Source organism: Neophocaena asiaeorientalis, unplaced genomic scaffold (assembly GCF_003031525.2).
Source record: "Neophocaena asiaeorientalis asiaeorientalis breed wild unplaced genomic scaffold, Neophocaena_asiaeorientalis_V1.1 scaffold96, whole genome shotgun sequence".
Taxonomy (NCBI): Eukaryota; Metazoa; Chordata; class Mammalia; order Artiodactyla; family Phocoenidae; genus Neophocaena; species Neophocaena asiaeorientalis.
In genome coordinates, this window is record NW_020175831.1 from 1853049 (window position 1) to 1875937 (window position 22889).

Below are 22889 nucleotides of genomic sequence, written 5' to 3' on the forward strand. Positions count from 1 at the left end.
AGGCAACTGGTGGGCACTGTCTGATTCTCCTGGTTGGAACGGTGCTGGGAGAGGGGCCTGCCCTGATGCTCAGTTCTCGCTCAGAGATTCTTGGCTCTCTGCCAGCCTCCCTCTGGCACGTTGATGGCTGCTGTTGTGCTCTTGGCTTCTTCTATACAGACAAGGTCTCCCTGCCTCTCCCTGTCTTTCTTCCAATCTCTCTCTCCCCAGCTGTCTCAGGGTTTATGTGGGAAAGCATGAGCTTACCCGCTATGAAAGAGACTTTCAAAGCCATGCCTTCCCCTGCAGCCTCTGGAGTCAACCGTGTCCAGGCCGTGTGAAGGGGACTGAACCGGAGCGGGTGACTATTTGCATTCTCTGGGTAGAGTTGCTAAATGTTTCTGGGTTTCCCCTGGCACGGTTCTGATTAGTGAGCATCCAAAACTCAGGTCCTTGCCCTCGGAAACAATCGTGAAAAGCACGGGCAGCAGGACTAATGCAGATGTGCAACACGGATGGGTTCCAGCTAGGAAGGAGCAGGGGTTTACATTTTCTTGTTCAATTAAAACCCTCCCCGTTTACACGACCTTGGTGCTTCCAACTTAATGAAGTTCCATTACTTCAAATTCTGGGTGTGTTTCTTTCTTTTTTTTTTTTCCTCCAAAGAAGTGCAAGCAATGACCAAATGAGAGTGAGTGATCTCTCTTTCAGATAAAGAACCTCCAGAGGCCAGGCTGAGCTGTGCCCCACCAGACCAGCACGTGTCAGCCTGTGCTGGCCACCACCACTCCTTCCAGACTCAAGCCGTCCAGCTGACTCCTCTGGGGCTGGGGGATGGTGCCTTCTTAGAGCTTCAGCATAATATTAGTAAACACGTGTACCTCCCAACTTCAAGAATAGTGTTTTTTTAATGAAATGAAACCATGTAACCTACTGTATTTGCATTCTAATCTAACAGTCAGACCTGGACACTGAATGTGATGTATCTTTAAAACTTATCAGAGTGATCACATACCAAGGAAAGGGAATAGGAATGCCCAAAGGCAGGTCCTCCTACAGGAGGAGACTGGCAGGAACACCCTGCCTGGAACAAGCACTCCTGCTGGAGGGGTTTCTTACCCTGTTTTGTTTTTAGAAACCAGAAAAACATGAAATGTAAAAAGGGCTCCAGTTCTAACCATCCCACTCAGGCCTGGCCCCAGGCAAAATCAGAAACCCAGCCAGCCGGGCCAGGCCAGGCTTCCAGCCCCATCTGCCCCTGTAAAAGCCAAGAACCCAGTCAGGGACACCCTACTCCCCAGCCCAGAGGAGACAGAGCAGCTCAGGGGCACGTGCATTCCAGAAATCTCTGTGTATAGGAAAGAGAGCAGAAAAGACAGAGAAGTGTATCAGGGAGTCGATATAATAACCAGCGTGATAATAATAACAAAAATAATAATGCTTATGAGGAACCTTATCCTAGTTCTGCTACTTAGAGGCTTTGTAACCTTGGACAATCATTTAACCTCTCTCTTTCTTCACCTGTAAAATGGTTATAATTATCTGTGCTGCCCTTGTCCCAAAGTTGTCATAAGAACCAGTTGAGATCATAAGAAAGTTATTTTGAAAACTGCAAAGTTGATTTATAACCGTTTAGAATATTTATTCTTTTTAAGACTACTTAACCACACCTAAATATTATACCTACTAGATAGTATCTTAGTTATCAGTTGATGGCTAAATATGCAGAATTTGGCGGGCACGCCTGCTATACTGTATTTTTCTTATACTAGTCCAAACTGTTACTGAGGATGTGTAAATAGCCTCATTGCGTAAAACCAGTTATCATAGCATTTGCTAAAGTGGGCTTCTACCAGTGATGTGGTCTGGTTTCAAGGGTCCTTAAGGGGTGCTCTGCACAGCTCTGAATGGGTGGTGCACATCTTTAACTAGACCACATAAAAATTCTCTCTATTCTTGTTGAGCGCAGCTATCTCTGTGATTTGTGAGTAGGCTGCTCGATGAGTTCAAAAAAACATTTCCCTCTAGCTCCAGCTGGCAAGATGTCAAGACTGAAAAACACATTTCCTGGTTCTCTTTCTTGCCCCAGTTGGGATGAATGACCCTAATTCTCACCACCCCATTTCCTTAAGGCATTAGCAGTGACTGAATCTCTGCCCACCCCAACGAGCCTCACACAGACAATTTTAATGCACAGCGGCACCCATAATAGAGAGAACTATGTTGTGAAACTTCAAATTTACCTTTAATTCCATCTTTGACAGAGCAACTTGCAGCCATGAGTTACACTCTGCTATGGTCACTTAACACTAGTTGGAAATTCAGGCACCCTTCAGTTTGTAAACGTTTCCCTCTCCCATTAGCCCCAGATCAAATAGAGGCATCTCCATTTCTATCTTGATGGCTTTCAGTCCACGGAAAGGGTTCATCTTGACAAGGAGGTGGTATAGGAAGGACAGCCAGAAGCCAGTGTCCCTGAGGAATTGGGGACGTAATAGGAGAGAGACAATGAGACGGCCAAGTGTCCTCTTACTGTACATACATTCACTGTGCACTTGTTAAGTGCTGCTGAATGAGGAAGGAGTTTCATGAAACACAAAAACACTACAAGTAATATTCACTCATTCTTAAGTGACCAAGCATCATTTATCTGCTATAAAGTTTCAGAGAAGAGAAAGATAACAGCAACATCACCATTGACTACTATCTCTCTTTACTCTCAAAACAAACCCATGAGGGACTATGATTCCCATTTTATAGATGAGGTAATAGGAGGCTTAGAAAGGTTGAGTAACTTGCCTAATAGTCAATAGATATTGGGTGGCAGACAAAAAATTCCAATCCAGATTTATCTGATTCCCAAGCCCTTTCTCTTTACCATTATACTCAGCTGCCTACCATTGTCCGGGGGGGTGAATCAGGAAACCTTTAGGAAGGTGAAGCTTGAATTGGCGCTTGAGGGCAGTGTATGGTTTGGATTGCCTTGGATTAAGGAAGAAGGGAAGACAGCATAATCCAAATCGCTGAGTTTGTATCCCCAGGACACAAAACACTGCTTCATATATGGTATATGCTCAATATCTATTTAAAGAATGAATGAATGAGAAACAGTACAAATAAAGACAAAGAGACGGGTCCAAGGATGGAGAGCAAGGGCTGGGAAAGGGAAACTGAGAAAGTGGAAGGGGAAAGAAGAACAAAGAGACCAGATTGGAGCACAGTATTCACTGTGGCAGGGAGCTGAGGTCATCTAAGCCAGGTGGAACTATCTGATGGGAGAAAACTGTAGTGTGAGGAGTTTGGATTTAGTCCTATGCATGTTGTAAAATTAATTCCTAAAGGGGGACCCGATAAGGTGAAAGCCATGATTTAGAAGGATTCATCTGGCTCTAGTGAGCAGGAGGGACTGGAGGTAGAGGGACCAGAGACAGTGAGACCAGCAGACAAGGAACACTGGGGGACTCACTCAGGAGGACCTGGGGGCTCTGATTGGTGAGCTAGGGTAAGAGGCAAGCACAAACTTGTGTCTTAGTTAGACAAGAGATGGAGGTGTTTACAGCAAGCAGAGGACTGCAGGGAAACATACAATCTCTCTTCATCTCCAGGGCACTCTGATACGGAGATACTTTGAAAATATTCAGCTAAGCCTCACTGTACAAACAATTACCTTTAAAAATCTTTGGATACCAGGTCAAAGGAATTGGCTACTGGTCTAAGCAAATGGTTACATGTACTTTGTTTTTTTTTTTTTTCCTCGGTACGCGGGCCTCTCACTGTTGTGGCCTCTCCCGTTGCGGAGCACAGGCTCCGGACGCGCAGGCTCAGCGGCCATGGCTCACGGACCCAGCCGCTCCGCGGCATGTGGGATCTTCCCGTACCGGGACACGAACCCGCATCCCCCTGCATCGGCAGGCGGACTCTCAATCACTGCGCCACCAGGGAAGCCCTACATGTACTTTTAATGATCTTCATTGACTTGAGTTTTTAAGTCCTCAAATTCAAGCAGTTCTTTGGTTTAAATTAGGTGGATCCTCTTGCTAATAAGAGTTAGGAACCATAGGTGGCCATTTCTACAGAAAATTTCCCAGCCAGATGGCCAGCTTGTTGAGAACAAGGATGGGGCCTTCTCCTTTCAGGAGAACCTCACAGTGGATTCAGCACTGGGTACATAGAAATGAACACTTCACAAATACATACTGTCTTGACTTTCTAGTCATTGAGAGAGATTTGTCCTTATGGCCTATGCAGACTTGGCACTCAGCTGCTTCTGGTAAACGCTCAAAGAGCAACTGGAGCATCAAACACTTGTGTCCAACATCAGTTCTCTGACTACACTTTGATCACATGCACCCACAGGGGCTGTGCCTTTAAGAAATGCACCTTAGGGTTCTTAGATATTAGTAGTATTCTCTGAACAGAAGACATTTTGAAAGTACAGATATATAGATGTCCATCAATCATTCAACAAACATTTGCTGTGTGCCTGCCATATATATTTTATATATATATATATATATATACACACACACATACACACACACACACACATATGCCAGGTACTGTTTATGGCGCTAAAAATATATCAGTAAACAACATGGGTAATCCTGCCTTCATGAAGGTTACCTTCTAGTAGAAGGAGAAAAATGATAAGCAATAAATATAATAAAAAAGTAAATTAGTAGATTGGAAAGTGATAAGTACCATGGAGAAAAGAAAGCGTATGATGGTTGCGGGTGGTATTACAATTTTAAATAAGGTGGTCAAAGTTGGCTTCATTGAGAAGGTGATATTGATAAGCGACCTGAAAGTGATAACTGTCCGTGTTGTCCGTTAGTTATAATACTTAAATTTAAAGTCTTTCTTCAAATTTAAGGCAAAAATAAAACATTAGCTTATATTTGGTATAAGGAGAATTGGAGACAGGCCTTCTTATTATGAAACTAATCAGACACATCTATTATACACTTGCATTTTAACAACAAAAGCAATTAGAAAACTTAATCTTCCAAGGGAAACTGTTAAAATACCATCTCCAAAATCTTTCTGTGTAACAAAACTCCCCTCGTTAAAACACTGGCCCCACCTGTCAGTGGGGCTCTCTCTCAGGTACCAGTCTTCCTCTGAAGACTACAATAACAACTGCTCTCTTACCAAGATTAAAAACAGAAACCAAATTTTTGTAGGGAATAATCAGTAGCCGACAGCAAGTTTTAGCATTAATGCAGCAGCATATGAACAAATTACAAAAATTTCCTTTGCTAGAGAAACAATCAGCTGTCTTACCGATCACCCAGCAGCCTTTATTTCCCACTTCGTACTACATTTATGGCTTTTATGGGGAAAAAAAGAGGTTGAGAATTATGGGTTGAATAAATTTGATATCTGTCTAACCAATGATAACAATTCACGTTTAAGTGCATATTGTTAAATTTGTAATCTCTCTTCCAGATTCTAATCTATTGTAATATGCTTCTTTTCAAGACTTTCATATTTCAAATGGCTCCCACATCTAGAAAATTATCTTACTGGTCAGCTAGCCAAGGTGTTGACCTTGAATGAAACCAGTTTAGAGAGAGCTCCCCTGGGGTACTTTCAAGAATTCTGAAACATAATGTGTCTGAGAAATTAGCAAATTCACAACATGTGTTTCTGTTACATGATTATAACTGGGTTTGTGAGTGGTGTTCACGGCTACTAAGTGGTTCTGCTCAAAGATTCACCCCCAGTACCTCCACATGCCTGCCTCCTGCCCGCATTCCTCTGCTGGTGTATAAATCTTCACTCTGACCTTGCCCAACACAGCTCAGGTCTTCCCCGATTCTGGGCTGCCAAGACCAGAGTGGGTGGCTGAAACATTTTTGAATGCTCATGTGAAAGGAACTCAACTTCTGCTTTTGGGTCATTTAGTAACAGTTGCTCTATTTCCTTTTCTTCTGTTAAGCAATTCTATTTGCACAGGAAAATATAACCAACAAGTGACTTTTCTTTTTACCAAGTAATAAAAACAATGATAATAAACTAAACTATACCAGACATTTACATAACCTACTCCATGCTCACTGGTCACATCTGGCAATGTGTTGTGAGCCCTTTCAGAGGAGAAATAACAAAGAACTTAAAAGAACTTTACAGAGAAAAGAAAGCATGGTTTAATTGTGATTTGACCTGATGAGAAACACTTCCTGCTTCAAGCAAAAAAACTTCAGACTATTAGGCACATTATCAGACTGATGTTTGAATACCCCTGTTTATTTTCTCCATCTTTTGCCAGATGTTCAATTCCAAGACTTGGTCTAAAACCAATAAATACTTCCTGTTAAAGCACAGGCAGGAAATAGATTCTTCCACAGGAAGGCTCAACAGGAAAGCTCAAGCACTATCCCCTTGACCTATCCATTCTTGAGGCTCCATTCATGACTTTCTACATGCATCGAACAACCCTGTATCTCACTATAACCTCAACCATCCCCCTATTGTGTAGATGAATTGACTGTGACAAGGTCAAGTGATCTGCCCAAGATCCAAGCGCAGGTGTCAGCACCAGAACTCAGGTCTCCAGACTGCAGAGGTGCTCTATTGCCCAAGGTTACACAAGTAATTAACGAAAAGTACAATTATTCCCTGCTTTCCAGCTTCTAGCAACACCCAACTCCCCTACCCTCTAGTGCCTCCCTCAACACACCGAGCCTGTGCCTCACACACAATGGAAATGTCTTACTGCTATAACATGCACTTGAATACACTCTCTCTTCTATGTCATTTGGTTGAGTGCTGCCTGTCTTAGATGCAGCGGTGATATTCAAAATATTTTACAACTGGGATGGCCTAGGCACTGACCAGTCAGAAGGGATGCTGGCTTACTGCTGGATCAAGGACCTGGAGGCTACCCTCCCCCTGCAATAGGCCCCTGTAGCTGCAGGTGTGGGGGGAGATTAGAGGAGAATCCAGGAAAGCCCTGCTTAGGGCCAGCTTCTGAAGGGAAACTTGCAAAGGATCCTGTCTTCTGTAATTTGTGCACCATGTGCACAATGCTTCCGATTTATTATTCATTCAACAAATATTAAGTAACTACAATGTGAGGAACCTTATGAGAAAAGCAAAGGCAGTCACACATGCCCCCATGTCCTACCTTATTTCCTGGTAGAATAGATAAGAAATGTATCTTAGTAGCTACAATACAAACCAGAACTTTGTCTATGTTTTAGGATAGGTCCAGGAAAATGGGTATGGCTGTTGACAAAAAAAGAAGAGATCCTTTCTGGTTGTAGATCATAGAAGGCCTTCTAGAGGGCTCATTACAGCTGTGGCTTTTGAAGGGTGGGGAGGAGTGATGATCATTTTCATAATATATAGAAATATTAAATCGCTATGTTGTGCACCAGGAACTAACACTGTAGGTCAACATACTTCAGAAACAAACAAACAAACTCATAGAAAAAGAGATCAGATCCGTGGTTACCACGGAGGCAGGGGGTAGAGTGAGGGAGAACTGGATGAAGGTGGTCAAAAGGTACAAACTTCCAGTTATAAGTAGTAGGGATACAACGTACAACATGATAAATATAATTAACATATATGAAAGTTGGCAAGAGAGTAAATCCTGAGTTCTCATCACAAGGAAAAACATTTTTGCCTTATTTTGTATCTATATGAGATGATGGATGTTCACTAAACTTATTGTGGTGATCATTTCATGATGTATATAAGTCAAATCATTATGCTGTACACCTTAACCTTACACTGTATGCCAAGTACATCTCAATAAAACTGGAAGGGAAAAGAAATGAATGAATGAATGAATGGTGCGGAGGATTTAGCGAGGAGGAGCTAAAAGGGATGAACATTCCAGACTGCGGGAAGAAGATGAACGGCACACATTCCTGAGAAATGGTAGGGTAGAGAAAGTCAGCAGTGGCTGGACTGAAAGGCGCTGGAGGGCACTGGTGGTGCCTGTGTAGGCATCTGCTCCGAGTGGTGTGGCAGACCAGGTAAGGGGGCTCAGCAAGGACCTCATGCTCGGATCAAGGCTCCCTGGGGTTCAGCGCGTGCTCCCTAAGGGCCCTCTCATTTCCAAACTGGCCAGGCGCTCCCTCCACACCCCCTCCCCGTTCTGACAATACTAGAGAACAAATAGGCATTTGCCAAGTGGCCTAAGGGATTACATGCCCTTGCACGGCTCCGAGGATTCAATGTTGCCCCTGGAATCGCTGCCCAGGAACAGGATGCATTCTCTCAGCCTGCTTGGAGGCAGCCCAGCGCTGAACCTGGCTCCAGTCCAATCCAGTGCGGGAGCCAGGAGAGAGTACGTGGCAATGGGCGGTGGGCGCTCCCTACTTCCTAGCACTGACTCAGCTGAGGCTGGAGGTGGGAAAGGGGAGGGTTGGTCAAAGGCAGATTTAAAATAGGAGTAGGCAGACAACACGGGGAGAAGTCATTTGAGAAGAATGAAGGATTTCTCAGAGTCTGCTGTAGACAAAATTGGAAGAGAGTTAAAAGTTGTTTTTACCGTCTCCTATAGAATATAAGCGACCCTCATAATTTTAGTTGAATGACAAAAACTAGCTACGTGCTAATTGGAAAGAGTGTGGTCTCTGGAGTTCCCTAATCTGGTCCAAGTCCCTTCCTTGTCAGGAGAAGAGCACAATTCCTATTTACCTAGAAATGATGCATTGGCAGGGAGGGTTCATGGATTCATGATGAAGTCTAGGAAAAGGAAAGTTAGTGAGCAATAATTTGTTCTTGCCTTCTCTATCATAAGGCAAGAAAGATGGAGCTCTGTTCTCCATGACTGGTAGAGTCTTAAAACAAAAATATTTGTAGAGCAAATGCAGGTTAGGATAACCAGCTACCCTTGTCTGAGGACTGTGTTCCCTGAGAACAGCCAACTCCCTCTGTTCTACACCCACCAATCTGCCTTCTGATCTGCAATCTGGTTTCCTGAGTGGACTTGCTTTAGAGCATCCTGTATACATAACTAGCTCCCGTTTTCAAACAAAGCCTTTCTTCTATTGCATTATTTTTCATATTGGAGTCTTCAATCATATTCTTAGAGGTCCAGGAATTCTTTAGAATAATTTTAAAATTTTGTGTTTTCATTTTAAAGATAATATAAAAATTTTAACACAAGCATCACCTGGATTGCCACCTTTTCATAGAATAATGCCAATGTTCAGACTAGATTTGCATTTCTGACTGTTTTGATCAAGTGATCACATAAAGTCTCATGATGTAAGTACGAATACAATGCTTCTCAAAGTGGGATATATTCAAGAGTCTACAAGTTCTCAAGTTTGAGAAATATTTCCTATTTTAAATAATCTGACAAGCTGGTCTATACGTCCGTTTCTTGTAAGTTGGGCTATATGAATTAATCCTTTCCAACCTAATCACCCAGAGTGAAGGGGCCCGGTAGTTATTTGATGTGTAAGGCTGAGGATCACATCTGTGGTATCTGTACCAGTATACTGCCAGTCAGTGAAGCAACCAGCCAGATGATCTCCTCCTGAAAAGCTCTACTCTCTTCTATGTGATAGATGGATTGTAATTGGTTAATCAGACAAACCCATCTTAGATTTGAAATAGAAGACTTTCTGATCCACGGTAAATCCCTTAATCTCTGCTCTCAATTTTGTAAAATACAGGTGATACTAGCACCACCACTACTACCAACAACAGGGATCTTGTGCTAATAATTTCACATTTTCTGCCGTGCCGGGTCTGTCTGGCCCTGCTCCTGACACAGTACACTAAGGGGCTTACAATTTGCCAAGAGACCAGTGAGATAGAGAGGCATGAGAAGGAATATTTTGGGAGTCATCCCTGAGGTCTGAAGACTAGCTCTGGTGGAACTGTTGTAAGTGTCTTTAGGCAAATAGCACATCTCAGAGACACCTTAGAGTCTGGGTGGGAGTAGCAATAAGCCTATTTTGGAGGCAAGTGACAAAGGACTCATTGGCTCTTGTAACTGGAAGTGCAGAGGTGGACCAGGCTTCAGGATCAGCACTGCCCTCAGGACCATTTCTTTCTGCCGCTCTGCCCTGCCACCCACAGTTTGACTCTCCTCATGGGCATAGGATGCCTGCCATGTGCTTCCTCATTTGGACATGCTTCTGTTCAGCATTCCAAGCAAGAATTGTAAGGTTCACCCTGCTTAGAGTCCTCCTTGACATCTGTCTTCTCCAACGTTCACATCCAATCTGTCAGAAAATGGTTCTACCTTCAAATTTTATCCAACATCTAACACCTCTCACCATCTCTGCTGCTACTACCCTATTGCCAATCATCAACATTTCATCTGCACTACTGGAGTCATCTCCTAACTGGTCCTCCTTGCTTCTGCTCCTGTCCCTCCTACCGCAGCCTGAACGATACTTTAAAAATATAAGTCAGATCATGTCACGGCTCAGAATCTTCCAATTGATTCCCGTCTCACTGGAGTAAAAGCCAATGGCCTTGCAATGCCCTGTAAGGACATGATCTGACTCCCCTGTAACCTCTGACCTCAGCCTCTGCCACCTCCCTCCCTTTCGTACTCCACTCCAGGCACACTGGCCTCCTGTTTCTGTTAACAGGCCAGGTGTGCTCAGCTTCTGACCGGGGACTTTGTACTGGCTGTCCCCTCTGCTTGGGACAGTCTTCTTCTGGAGAACCACATGGCCCACCTAAGTCATGTTGTCAGTGAGGCCTACCCAGGACACGCCTTTGAAAACTGTAATGCCCGCAGACCCTCTGCATTCACAATCCTTCTACACTGCTTGTATTTGTCTATAGCACGGCTCACCTAGTGTATTTATTGATTTGTTGACTGTTTACTCCCAGCTAGAATGTAAGGGATTTGTATCTATTTGTATTATTGATGTATCTCCAGACCCTAGAACAGTATTTAGTTCATAGCAGATGCTCAAAAATTTGTTGAATGAATGAATGAACAAATTGGACTGGCTTGGATACCCACTCTTCTTCTGAACTCTTAGCTGGGGAATGCCTAGGTCCTTAAAGCTACGAGTACAACCTACCAAGGTTGGACCAAGCTGGGTGTCTCCAGAACCTGGAATTTAGATTATGCTCTAAGAAAGAATCTAGCACAAATCAACAGATAATCAGTGAGGTTAACAGCACCTATGATGCTTATTTAACATGAGTATCCTTGGGTCCCACCATAAACTTACAAATCAAAATTTTGAGAGGCAGGGGTCACAGATCTGCTTTTCTTTTTGGTGTATTCATTTGTCTCTTTTAATCAGCAGCCTGCAGCTGATTCTTTCATTAACTAAAACAGAATAGCCTGGGTAGTACGTGTAAATGCTTGGCAGGAGCAACCCAGGTGTACTGTAAGACATACCTGGAGTATGGCAAAGAAAATTGAGATATGACACATGGCATTGACCTATCAGAAAAAAGAACGTATAAACAGAAGAAGGAAGATGTAATATCATGTCATCTGCAAATAGTGACATTTTTATTTCTTCCTTTCCAATTTGGGTTTTGCTTTGTTTTGTTTGTCTAATTGCTCTGGCTAGGACTTCCAGTACTATGTTGACTAAAAAGTGGCAAGAGTGGACACACTTGTCTTGTTCCTGATCTTAGAGGAGAAGCTTTCAGCTTTTCACCATGAAGTATGATGTTAGCTGTGGGCCTGTCATATATGGCCTTTACTATGTTGAGGTACATTCCCTCTATACCCACTATGTTGAGAGTTTTTATCATAAACGATGTTGAAATTTGTCAAATGCTTTCCTTCAATGGGATGATCATATGATTTCTATCCTTCATTGTGTTAATGTGGTGTATCACATTGACTGATTTGTGGATCCCTGGAATAAATCCTCCTTTATCATGGCGTATGATCCTCTTAATGTATTATTGAATTCAGTTTGCTAATATTTTGTTGAGGATTTTTGCATCTATGTTCATCAAGTATATTGGCCGGTAATTTTCCTTTCTTGTGGCATCCTTAATCCTGGTTTTGGTATCAGGGTAATGCTGGCCTCGGAAGTTGAGCTTGGAAGAGTTCCTCCTCTTCTATTTTTGAAAGAATTTGAGAAGGATTGGTATTAATTCTTTGAATGCTTGGTAGAATTCACCAATGAAGCTGTCCAGTCTTGGACTTTTGTTGGTTGGGAGAATTTTGATTACTCCTTACCAGTAATTGGTCTGTTCAGACTTTTTATTTCATCAAGGTTCAGTCTTAGCAGGTTGTATGTTTCTGGGAATTTACCCATTTCTTCTAGGCTGTCCAATTTGTTAGTGTATAATTGTTCATAGTAGTCTCTTATGATCCTTTGCATTTCTGTGGCACCAGTTTAACATCTCCTCTTTCATTTATGATTTTATTTATTTGAGTCCTCTCTCTTTTTTTCTTGGTGAGTCTAGCTAAAGGTTTGTCAACATTGTTTATCTTTTCAAAGAACCAGGTCTTAGTTTCACTGATCTTTTCTACTTTATTTTTTCCTTTTTTTTTTTAGTCTCTTATTTATTTTCACTCTAATCTTACTTTCTTCCTACTACTAGCTTTGGGCTTCATTTTTTCTTCTTATTCTAGTTCTTTGAGGTGTAAAATTAGGTTGTTTATTTGAGACTTTTATTGTTTCTTGAGGTAGGTATTTATTGCTATGAACTTCTCTATAAATTTTGATATGTTACATTCCTAATTTTCATCTGTCTCAGGGATTTTAAAATTATTCTTTAGATTTCTTCTTTGATCCATTTGTTGTTCAGTAGCATGTTGCTTAATCTCCACATATTTGTGAATTATCCAGTTTTCTTCATAAAATCAATTTCTAGTTTTATACCATTGTGGTCAGAAAAGATGCTTGATATGATTTCAATCCTCTTAAATTTATTGACTTATTCTGTGACCTAACATATTTTCTATCTTGAAAAATAGATAGAGAAGAATGTATATGCACATGAGAAGAATATATTCTGTTGCTTTTGGATGGAATGTTCTGTAAATACCTGTTAAGTCCATTTGGTCTAACATGTCATTTAAGACCAATGTTGCCTTATTGATTTTTTGTCTGGATGGTCTATCCATTGATTTAAGTGGGTTATTAAAGTTCCCTACTATTATTGTATTGCTGTCTATTTCTCCTTTTAGATTTGTTAACATTTGCTATATATATTTAGGTTCTCCTATGCTGGTGCATAAATATTTACAAGTGTTATAAATTCTTGTTGGATTTACTCTTTTATCATTAGGTAATGCCCTTCTTTTTCTTTTAGTCTTTGTTTTAAAGTCTATTTTGTCTGATATAAGTAAAGCGACTCCAGCTTTCTTTTGGTTTCCATTTGCACAGACTATTCTATCCCTTCACTTTCAGTCTGTGTGTCCTTACATCTAAAGTGAGTCTTTTGTAGACAGCATATAGGTCTTTTTTTTTTTTTGCGGTACGTGGGCCTCTCACTGTTGTGGCCTCTCCCATTGCGGAGCACAGGCTCCGGAAGCGCAGGCTCAGCGGCCATGGCTCACGGACCCAGCCACTCTGCGGCACGTGGGATCCTTCTGGACCAGGGCACAAACCCGTGTTCCCTGCATTGGCAGGCAGACTCTCAACCACTGCGCCACCAGGGAAGCCCTCAGTCTTTTTTTTTTAATCCATTCAGTCACTCTATGTCTTTTGATTGGAGAATATAGTCCAGTTATATAGATATTTAAAGTAATTACTGATAGGTATGTGCTTATTGCCATTTTGTTAATTGTTTTCTGGCTGTTTTTGTAGTCCCTACCTGTTCCTTTCTTCTCTTGCTCTCTTCCTTTGTCGTTTGATGACTTGCTTTAGTGGTATGCCTATATTCCGTTCTCTTTCTCTTTTGCGTATTTACTATAGGTTTTTGCTTTGTGGTTACCATGTGGCTTACATATAACAACTTACATCTATAACAGTATATTTTACGTTGAAAACGACTTAAGTTTTCTGCCATCCCCATTTATAAGAATGCCAGTTATAGTGGATTATGGGCCACCCTACTCTTAATCTTAATCAATTACATCTGCAATGAATGACTCTATTTCCAAATAAGATCACATTCCAAGGTACAAGGAGCTAGAACTTCAACATATGGATTTGGAGGGGACACAATTCAACCCATAAGACCATCCACTTCTCTCATGTGATTCTGAGATCACCAAACAACTTTCTGGTTCCCCAGGTACACAGGATTTAGCAGTGAGGGTCCTGGAGAACAAACAGGAGTCTCCTGATCACTGGAGATGAATTTCCCCATTGTGAACTGGCATTCTGTTCAAAAGACTTCAGTGAGTCTGGCTAGCATGAATCAGTCCCTGAGAACCTCATCATTCTAGTTGCATTGATAATATGAGTTTTGGGGACTACACACCTGTGATTACCTCTCATTAGGCCAGTTTGCAGAACTGGCTGGCTTCTCTCTCTGATATTATTGTGTTCTCTCTATATCTACAAGAGGGAGCTCCATCTCAGGATTTAGAAAAACAGCTCGTGAAGCCAGGAGATATGCCTAGTGCATATCCCTTACAAGCCCTATTTCCAAGCAATCTCCACACCAAACCTAAGGTTCCAGGCCTAACATCCTCAAAAATGAAGAACATCACACTGTGTGCCCTCATTTAAAAGGGGTTAGAGGTACCTGAGTTGCAGGCAGGTATTCCCAGATATTTTGCCAAAGATGGTCCATCCTTCCCTGGCCACATCTTCCGTGAACAACAGGCATTTTGAAAAGGGGTAAACTTCTGAGAGCTAGTCCTGCAGATCAGGGTAAATACATTTATCAACCCAGGAAAATACCCATCTGTCTTTACTATGCTCTCTGGCAGGATAGCCTCCAATACCTTTTTTATCTGGGAAGCTCCACCAAGAAGGAAGGTCTTGACTTCAACTTAAATATTCTTGCTTGCCATATCCTTTTCTGGTACCATCAAATATCTTTCAAGTGCTGTGTCCCTGGAAAGAATACAGGACTTAAATGGACGTTCTCAGAAGCCCAGATATTGTCACAAACTAGGAAAACTGTTTTCTTATATTAGCTTAGACATTTTATCAATTAACTTCCTTGTTCTATCCGTAGAAAAGGATATAATAAAAATGGCCTTAAAATGGCTCAGTCATGGTTGGTTAACTATATAAAATGAACTCTGTGGGCCATTGGCACTAACTCTAAGCTTGAGAGTTTTAGATCCAGGCCAGGTTTCTTTAAAACTCAAGCCACACATCCAAAACTTGAGTGCAAGGAGATTTCCAAACCCTGGTGGTTGACCCAGAAATTTAATCCAACAAAATTTTAATATAGTAGAAGCCCTCTTAATGAAACAATGCTTAACTAACTAACTGGATTAACCTTCACTCTCTATCCCTCTCTAACCCCCACTGATGCCAGGTGCCCTGAATGCTAGGTGACTACTCTTTAAAACAGTATTTTTCAAATTGTAGGTCTTCATATCAATTTACTGGGTTGAAATAAATTCACTGGGTCATGACTAACATTTTTTAAATGAAACATTACAGAACAGTTGAATTGCATCCTTGGAATCAGTTATTTATTCTAAAATGTGTTTATGTCTATTACATAAAATAATGAAATGAGTGCAAAAGAAAAAAACTCAAAACAGATAAAGTGGACATGAAAAATGATATAAAAATGAAGTTGAATGATTTCTGAAACGACTCTATAAAGGCAGGTCACTAAAAAATAAATAATAAAAACTGATGTCAAATTAGTTGTGAGCTAGAAAACGGTAAAAGATGAAGAAAAAAATTGTAAAGCCTAAAAAACTCCCCACTTATAATTGTTTTACAAGGGTCTTTATTTTCTCTCTCCACTATAGAAAAACAGAGGTTGGAAATCCTAAACACAATGACTCAACAGTGGGACTAGGGCTTCCCTGGTGGCACAGTGGTTAAGAATCTGCCTGCCAATTCAGGGGACATGGGTTTGAGCCCTGGCCGGGGAAGATCCCACATGCTACAGAGCAACTAAGCCCATGGGCCACAACTACTGAGCCTGCGCTCTAGAGTCCATGAGCCACAACTACTCAGCCTGTGCTCCAGAGCCTGTGAGCCACAACAACTGAAGCCCGTGCGCCTAGAGCCCACGTTCCGCAACAAGAGAAGCCACTGCAACGAAAAGCCTGCGCACCGCAATGAAGATTAGCCCCCGCTCACCACAACTAGAGAAAGCCCACACACAGCAGCAAGGACCCAATGCACCCAAAAATAAATAAATAAATTTATTTATTTATTAAAAAAAAAAACAAAAAACAAAAAACAAAAAAAACAAAAACAAAAACAAAAAAAGTGGAACTAACGCAAGACAAAACTATGAGTAAGTTTAATCAGAGGACCCACAGTGAGCCCAACACCTAAAGACTGGGGAATGAATGTATACACTTTAAGTAAAAATAAAAAGTTTAAGGTTTAAGGTGTTTTCTAAGCCTCAATCATATCTAATAAAAGGACTTATATATTTTTAAATTTTGGCCAGTCCTTGGAATATGGTGGAATAGGACTTGACCATTATAAACTCACTGCCCCTATCAAGTAAGGAATCACAAAGCATACCCTTAATGTATCAGAGAATATAATAAGAAAACATAATTAGGGCAAAGTACGCAAAAAATAATAGTTTCACATCAGGAAGGACTACCCACTTATAAGCTAAAGATTTGTAATTGGCCCAGATAACTAGTTTTCTATGAAGCTTTTCCTGTCTCCTCCTTCTCACTGTGCTCTTGCCCCACTACAACGGGCTACTCCTTCATGTCCCACTGGCTGCTGTAAGTTTGCCTACTCATGGACGTATCAAAGCTCCTGTGATAATTCTCTATAACATCATTATTTATATATGCATGTCCATCAATGAGACCCTAACCTCCTGGAAGATAAGGACAAGGTCTTGACCAGTATTCCCAACATCAGCACAGGGTGTGCCATTTGGTACATGCTTAGTAAATTTTTGTTGAATGAAAGAATAACTGTGCAAATAAATCAAGCTGTTGTCCTCATTTTCAATAAAAACAGAAGGTAACTCTGTTTGAAGTAAATCGCAAATTTGAAATTTAAAAAAAAAAAAGTGTTTTCCAACAGCATTTGCTCACTCACTTCATGTCTCTGGGTCCCATTTTGGTAGTTCTCGCAATATTTCACAATTTTCCATTTTTATTATATTTGCCATGGTGATCTGTGATCAGTGATTTTTGATGTTACTACTGCAAAAGACTATGATCACTGAAGGCTCAGATGATGGTTAGCATTTTTTTAGCAATAAAGCATTTTTAACTAAAAAAAAAAAAAGTTATAGTAATACAAGCAGAACGGCACTGGTGCATCTCTAAGCCAAAAAAGAAAATCACTGGAAAGGTCAAAATTCACTAGACTGCTACAGCTTGGTTGAAATAACCATTAAGACCATTTTGCCTTGACTCTGGATTTAATATGAACCCTTCTATGATTTTCATTCCCTGCCTTGGATCTTGATCCTTCAAAGGAAGTGCCTAAATAGGCAAGACAAGTATTCTGGTCACTGAAAAGGAGATGTCTTTATACTTCAAACTAATCAGTTGATTTTCTAGCACGAATCAGAAAAGATTCACTAGTCTGAAAAAGAAGAAAAGAAAACTATTGCTTTATTCTCAGGATTTTTTCCCCTCCATCTCTAAGTATCCAAAATATGATCATTTTTATAACCTAAATTATATAAAGTACTTTTCCTAAGTAACACAGTAATACATACTCTGAAAAGCATGGAAAGGACTAAAAAGTATAAGGCAGGAGAAAAAGAACCACTCATAATTCTACTCCAGCAGGGCATCAACTCTATACTTTGTCATGTTCACTTCCAATTGTCATTTTTACAGTTTTCTTTATATAACTGAAATTACTATAATTGATACCTTTTATGAACAAGATAATGAACAAGATAACTTCATCTATTAAGTTTTTTCTATTTACCCTGCCCCATGAAGAGCTTTCCTTTTTCATAACTTCAAATTTTCTAGAAAAACCTCTAGGTATCAGATAAATTTTATTAATTATTCAATCCATATGTATTGAACACAAGCTATGTGAAATGTATCAAATTGGTGTCAGAGTATACATAGAAATGACATTATGTTTAAAGAACTTAAAAAGCAGGTTGAGGAAACAATCCACCTATATGTACACAAAGAAAACATGTCAAGCAACCCCCTGCTTAATGGATTAGGTGGCAAAATAATGGGGCGCATAAGAGGGGATACCCAGGGTAGCTTAGGAGAAAGGGGGCTCATGGTTCTGACAGATAAGACTAGATAAACTCTACATGAATCATTTCATTGAATCCTCCAGTCAACCTGGTAAGGTGAGTATTATTATTATCTCCATTTCACAGTGGTGGAAACTGCAGTGTAGGGAGATTAAGTGATTTGCCTCAAAGCATAGGGCTAGTTAGTGGTGGAGATGAGATTCAATCAAAGTCTTTCTCCAGAGCTGGACTCAGCACTGCCTTCTATGAGGTGTCCAAAAGCCCAGGGGAGTCAAACAATAAGGGGAGACATCCAATTAAGTGTTAGCAGAAACGAAAGTATGAGCTTGTTACCTGGGGTCGGGAAGAGAGAGTAATTAGGCAAGAAAGGAAAACAAATGCAATAAACATGACTATTCAATGATAGGCTTCCTAGGAGATCACCACGGGCAGGACAGGAAGGAAGACAAGGTGTCTGGACCATTCTTCAAAGATGCTCAGCACTTCGGTCCTACTGGAAGACGGCTTCCCAGGGGACCTCCTGGCTTTTTGATTTCGGACACACTGCCTCGCTTTCACCCCACCACTCGGTGTAAGTTTGGGGAGAGGGGTTCCTGGAACAAAGACATTCTTCTTCATGGATGCACACTCCGGCTCACATACCTCGGTACATGCTCGCATTCACACACCTTAACCTGGAAGTTTCCCCCGCACTTCTTCTGACAGTTTCCCACATGAGGACCACAGAAATGCAGACCTCACTCTCAGATATGGGAGCCCCTTGGAGAGAGGCTGGTTGGGGAATCGGAGGAGTCACACTGAACCCCGGGCCATCAGGCTCCCGCCATTCAGACGAGCACCTGAAGCTAGGTGCGCTCTTGGCCAATGCCTTCTACAGAAAGCACCGCGCGGCCACACTCCAGCCTCACACCCGCGTTCGGTCACTAGTGCAGCTGAACCGGCCTCAAGGGCTGCGGGCCCTCCGCCAGCCGCCCCTCCTTCCGCGGCTTCGACGCTGACTTCCGCTGCCTTCCCCGGGCCGCGACGCCCCAGCTGTCCCCCAGGCTGCCCGGGGACGTCCGGAAAACAGGAGTTGGCGCTCCCCTCGACGTACGCAAGCGATCACCAGCCACCTCGTACGACTTCCGCGGGCCCGGCCAGAATTCCGGGGGCCCAGGCGGGAGGGCGTGGCCAGGAACCCCCGCCCCGAGCCCCGCCCCCCCCGTGGCTCGCGTTCCCTCCCCCCACCTCCGCTCCGCCTCCACCTCTCCCCTCCCTTTCCGGCTCTCCCTTTTTCCCAGCACCCACTCTCTTCCCACTCTTACACCCTCCCTCTCCCTTCTTACCCTCCCCTCCCTCTCTCTTTGCCATGTCCCCTCCCCCTCCTTCTCTTCCCTCCTTCCTTCTTCCCTCCCCCGCGCCCTGCAGGGAACTGGGCACCCGGCGGAGGTGAAGACCCCTTCCCTCCCCAGGGAGCTAGAAGCCGTGACACTTGAGGCCCTGGCCGCGCTGGCCGCCTGTGTCTCGGCGCTTCTGGACCCGGAATCGGCAAACACTGAGCCAGTGACACCCGCCAAACGGGTTAAAGGCGAGCAAAGGTGTTTCGAGGAGGCTCTTTCGGTAAATCAAGTTTTCACGCGAATGGCTCCTCTCTTAGGGTCAGGGAAGTAAGAGGCAACATTGCAGCTCCTTAGAGAAAATGTTTGGACGCTCTCGGCCCTGAGGCATGGTGGAGAGTGGGAAAGATTTTAGGTGAAGGAGCAAAAGGCCCAGGTCATGCCCAGCTCACCTGTGTCCTGGGCCTCTTCAAGGGGGTTTGAGCCCCTTGATGTCCCTGCAGGTGCCCTCCAGGCCTTCAAGGTGCTAGAACCATCGTCAGTGCCTTCCCCTGGTGATCCTCCAGGCTTCACTAGAAAACAGTATTTCAGATTGGGGGAGGGGATTACAACCCCAAATCCTAGGAATTTAGAGCCAGCAGTCTGATGTGACCAAAAAACAAAGTGATGTGCTCAAGGGAAAAAAAAAAAAATTAGAAATACAGGAAGTTCGCCAGATCTGAAGTAGAAAGATTGACTTAAGCCCTGGCATTGCCTCAGGCTAGTTTTAGGCCTCGAATGAGTTACTGAAGCTCTTTGAGACCATTTCTTCATCTATAAAATGGAATAATAATCCCTACCCTCAAGGTTGTTGTGAGGAGAAACTGAGGTAATGTATGTGATGATGTAAACTATAAAATTCCATACAAATGTAAGCTATTATATCTTCTGAGATTTATGGCCCAATCTAAGGAGAAAAGAAAACAGGATAACTTAACCCCAACTTCCAGCAAGACCACAGTGAAAACCATATTTCCCAACACTGTTTTAGCAATACCCTGGAGGAGACTCCAGGGACCTGTGGGACTGTCACAAAATTCTTGCAAAATTGTCTTTAACTGGGATACTTGTATTTCACCATCATTTTTTAAAAGCTTACCATGTGAGAAGAGGGAATGTTATGAATCAAAGATTGGGTGTCAAGATAGTGAGGATTAGGAAACATTCAGTTAAGCCAAATAAACCCCGTTGTTTCTTTGTTGTTTTACTACAGAATTCCTCAGAGCCTTTGGTATGGTATGCTCCAGAAAAAAAACAAAACAAAACAAAACATTATTACTAATAGTTGTGCTAATGTTGATGGGATCCAAGTGTTTGCAGCTTGGCATCTTTGTCAGCCTTAAGCCTTTACCCAGAAAGACGCCCATCTTCCTGACAGTGGGCAATAACCAAAGCAGAGAGTCGTGCAGTGCAGAATCACGGGAACAGACTCTAGGGGCCACCACCTCATATAGTGAGCTCCTACCATAGTGCCCCGAGATGGCTTTATAGACCCGACGTGCCTGCCTCCACCCTGCAGACCCCTGACGCATTCAACAACCTTCACCCTCACTCTTCTCAGTCACCTCGCCTTTCACCCTCTTGGACCTCAGGAACCCTAATGTTTGTCAATGGTGAACAGACATGTGCCCGTTCGTGTTAGAAGGGCTTGCTGCCAGTGTCTTCTTATTTAGAGAAAACTGCCTCCATGAAGAGAGCCCGGTTTCTCCTCTAGGCCCTTGTGCAGTCCGCTCCTGTTCCCAGCCAGGCCATGGTGGATTTTTCCTCATTGAGAGGGGAGACCCCACCTAGCCATTGGCTGAGGTCACTGACCTCATTGTCATGAGAGACTTGTGGCTCCATAGATATTGTTGGTCAGGATGAGGCTAACGTGGGCATTATGTGTTACTAAAAGAAAAATAGTAAATAAATCGTAATCCATATGGTTTGTGGATAAAGCACAATCACGAGGGTTGTTCACAAATGGCTGTAGTTGAGGGAACATGCATCCAGTGAATAACTCACCTGGCATCAAGGAGTGCCCCGAGGGTATGAGGGAGGCTGGGCATGGGAGTGGGGGACTGAGACGGGTGAGAGAAAGGGGAGGGAATCCTGTGTGTCCAGCCTGAGCCAGTGGGCCTTCCCTCTCAGCATCACACCTCCACACTCTTCCCTGAGCGGAGCTTCAGCTACAGTGTAACACAGTGAGAAAAGCCTAACAGTTCTTGAGGAGAAAACTCACTGGGGTCTTCAGCAGGAGGGCAGGAGTTTTCATGACACTGTATCCCATAGACAGAGCAGAAGGTACCTTTGGGTATTTGACTTCACGTGCTCAGAGGAGAGGGCCACGACTGTCACTCTGCAGTAATAAATTGCCAAATTAATTATCTACTAATGTCTCCTAAAAACTATCACTCTATTTCACTGTAACCTATTTATCAATAAAGATCTTCCCCCTCCCAAAAACAAGTCATTCAATAATTCGGTATTTTCTCCAAGAAAATATCTCCAAATTGTCAGCAGTCTCCCGTGTGTCCTAATTATTGTGTCACTAACTGTGTTGGTTCCATTTCTTTTTTCCACAAAATGGGTCCCTCAGCATTGGCTGATCGTAGTTATCATTTTTTTTTTTTTTTTTTTTTTTTATTGCGGTACGCGGGCCTCTCACTGTTGTGGCCTCTCCCGTTGCGGAGCACAGGCTCCGGACACGCAGGCTCAGCAGCCATGGCTCACGGGCCCAGCCGCTCCGCGGCATGTGGGATCCTCCCGGAGCGGGGCACGAACCCGTGTCCCCTGCATCGGCGGGCGGACTCTCAACCACTGCGCCACCAGGGAAGACCAGTTATCATTTTTTAATGTTCAACTCTGATGGATTCACAAAGTTTCCCCAAAGCCGCGCGCCATTTGGGCCAAATGCATCATCACGAGATGAGTGTGAATTGAGTAATTCCGTCTCAGCCATTTGTGAACACCTCAGAGGAGAAAATGGCAGCAGCACATGACTGTGATTGAAATAGTTATGAATTCAAATTCAGCTGTACTCCTTCTAAGGATTATAGCTGCATGATGTTAACCACCTATTACCTGTACATTTCATAGTTTGTACATAGTTTAATTTTTCTACCATAATTCTTGGCCTACCAATTATGGGTAAGATAACACCAAAGGAACCAGAGATTTACTCAATAATAATTACAAAAACAATAATAGCTAACAGTTAGGGCTTCCCTGGTGGCGCAGTGGTTGAGAGTCCGCCTGCCGATGCGGGGGACACGGGTTCGTGCCCCGGTCCAGGAAGATCCCACATGCCGCGGACCGGCTGGGCCCGTGAGCCATGGCCGCTGAGCCTGCGCGTCCGGA

The 22889-nt window shown here is 42.9% G+C and overlaps 1 protein-coding gene across 1 annotated transcript in view; it reads right to left on the reverse strand.

Annotated features, from left to right (window-relative positions):
* SP3 (Sp3 transcription factor) overlaps nucleotides 1–19318 on the reverse strand; it is a 102436-nt gene extending 83118 nt beyond the window's left edge. The window contains exons 1-3 of the mRNA XM_024732844.1: nucleotides 18838–19318; nucleotides 14789–14900; nucleotides 14587–14702 (exon numbers count right to left, since the gene is read on the reverse strand). Of these exons, the coding sequence (XP_024588612.1) occupies nucleotides 14587–14650 (64 nt within the window). The 5' untranslated portion in view covers nucleotides 14651–14702; nucleotides 14789–14900; nucleotides 18838–19318. The remainder of the gene's footprint in view (nucleotides 1–14586; nucleotides 14703–14788; nucleotides 14901–18837) is intronic.
* Between the last annotated feature and the right edge of the window lie 3571 nt (nucleotides 19319–22889).